Source organism: Calidris pugnax, unplaced genomic scaffold, assembly GCF_001431845.1.
Source record: "Calidris pugnax isolate Ruff unplaced genomic scaffold, ASM143184v1 scaffold825, whole genome shotgun sequence".
NCBI lineage: Eukaryota > Metazoa > Chordata > Aves > Charadriiformes > Scolopacidae > Calidris > Calidris pugnax.
This window is the reverse complement of record NW_015091516.1, coordinates 63,972-64,331: the sequence shown is the minus strand read 5'-3', so window position 1 is coordinate 64,331 and position 360 is coordinate 63,972. Positions and strand designations below refer to the sequence as shown.

General features: G+C 72.2%; 1 protein-coding gene across 1 annotated transcript in view; it reads right to left on the bottom strand.

The window, feature by feature from the left end:
- Positions 1-360, bottom strand: part of LOC106899811 (basement membrane-specific heparan sulfate proteoglycan core protein-like) — a gene marked incomplete at both ends in the record, with an annotated part of 67,681 nt that overhangs the window by 4,255 nt on the left and 63,066 nt on the right. The window contains 2 exons of the mRNA XM_014961731.1: positions 25-101; positions 202-293. Of these exons, the coding sequence (XP_014817217.1) occupies positions 25-101; positions 202-293 (169 nt within the window). The remainder of the gene's footprint in view (positions 1-24; positions 102-201; positions 294-360) is intronic.

Sequence of the window (360 nt, the reverse complement as noted above, 5' to 3'; positions counted from 1 at the left end):
GGCGAATTCGGCGGTGCCCCCCACCCCCATCACCAGACTCCCCGGTGTCACCCGGACGGCCAAGGGACCGCTGCCGCCGTCCCCGCTGTCCCCGGCGTCACCTGGGTGGGATGCAAAGCACCTGATGGCACCTGGAGGTGGGGGGCATCCACGGCACCCCCCGTTACTGGGGCTGGGGGTGGTGGTAGGGGGTTGTCTCACCATGGACGGCCACGCGGGCGAAGGTCTCGGCGGTGCCGACGCGGTTGGTGACGAGGCAGCGGTAGGTGCCGGCGTCGGCGGGCAACACCGGGCTGATGCGGAGGAGGCCGGCGCGGTGGAGGACAAGCGCCGAGAGGGTGGCGTTGCGCTTGTCCCACG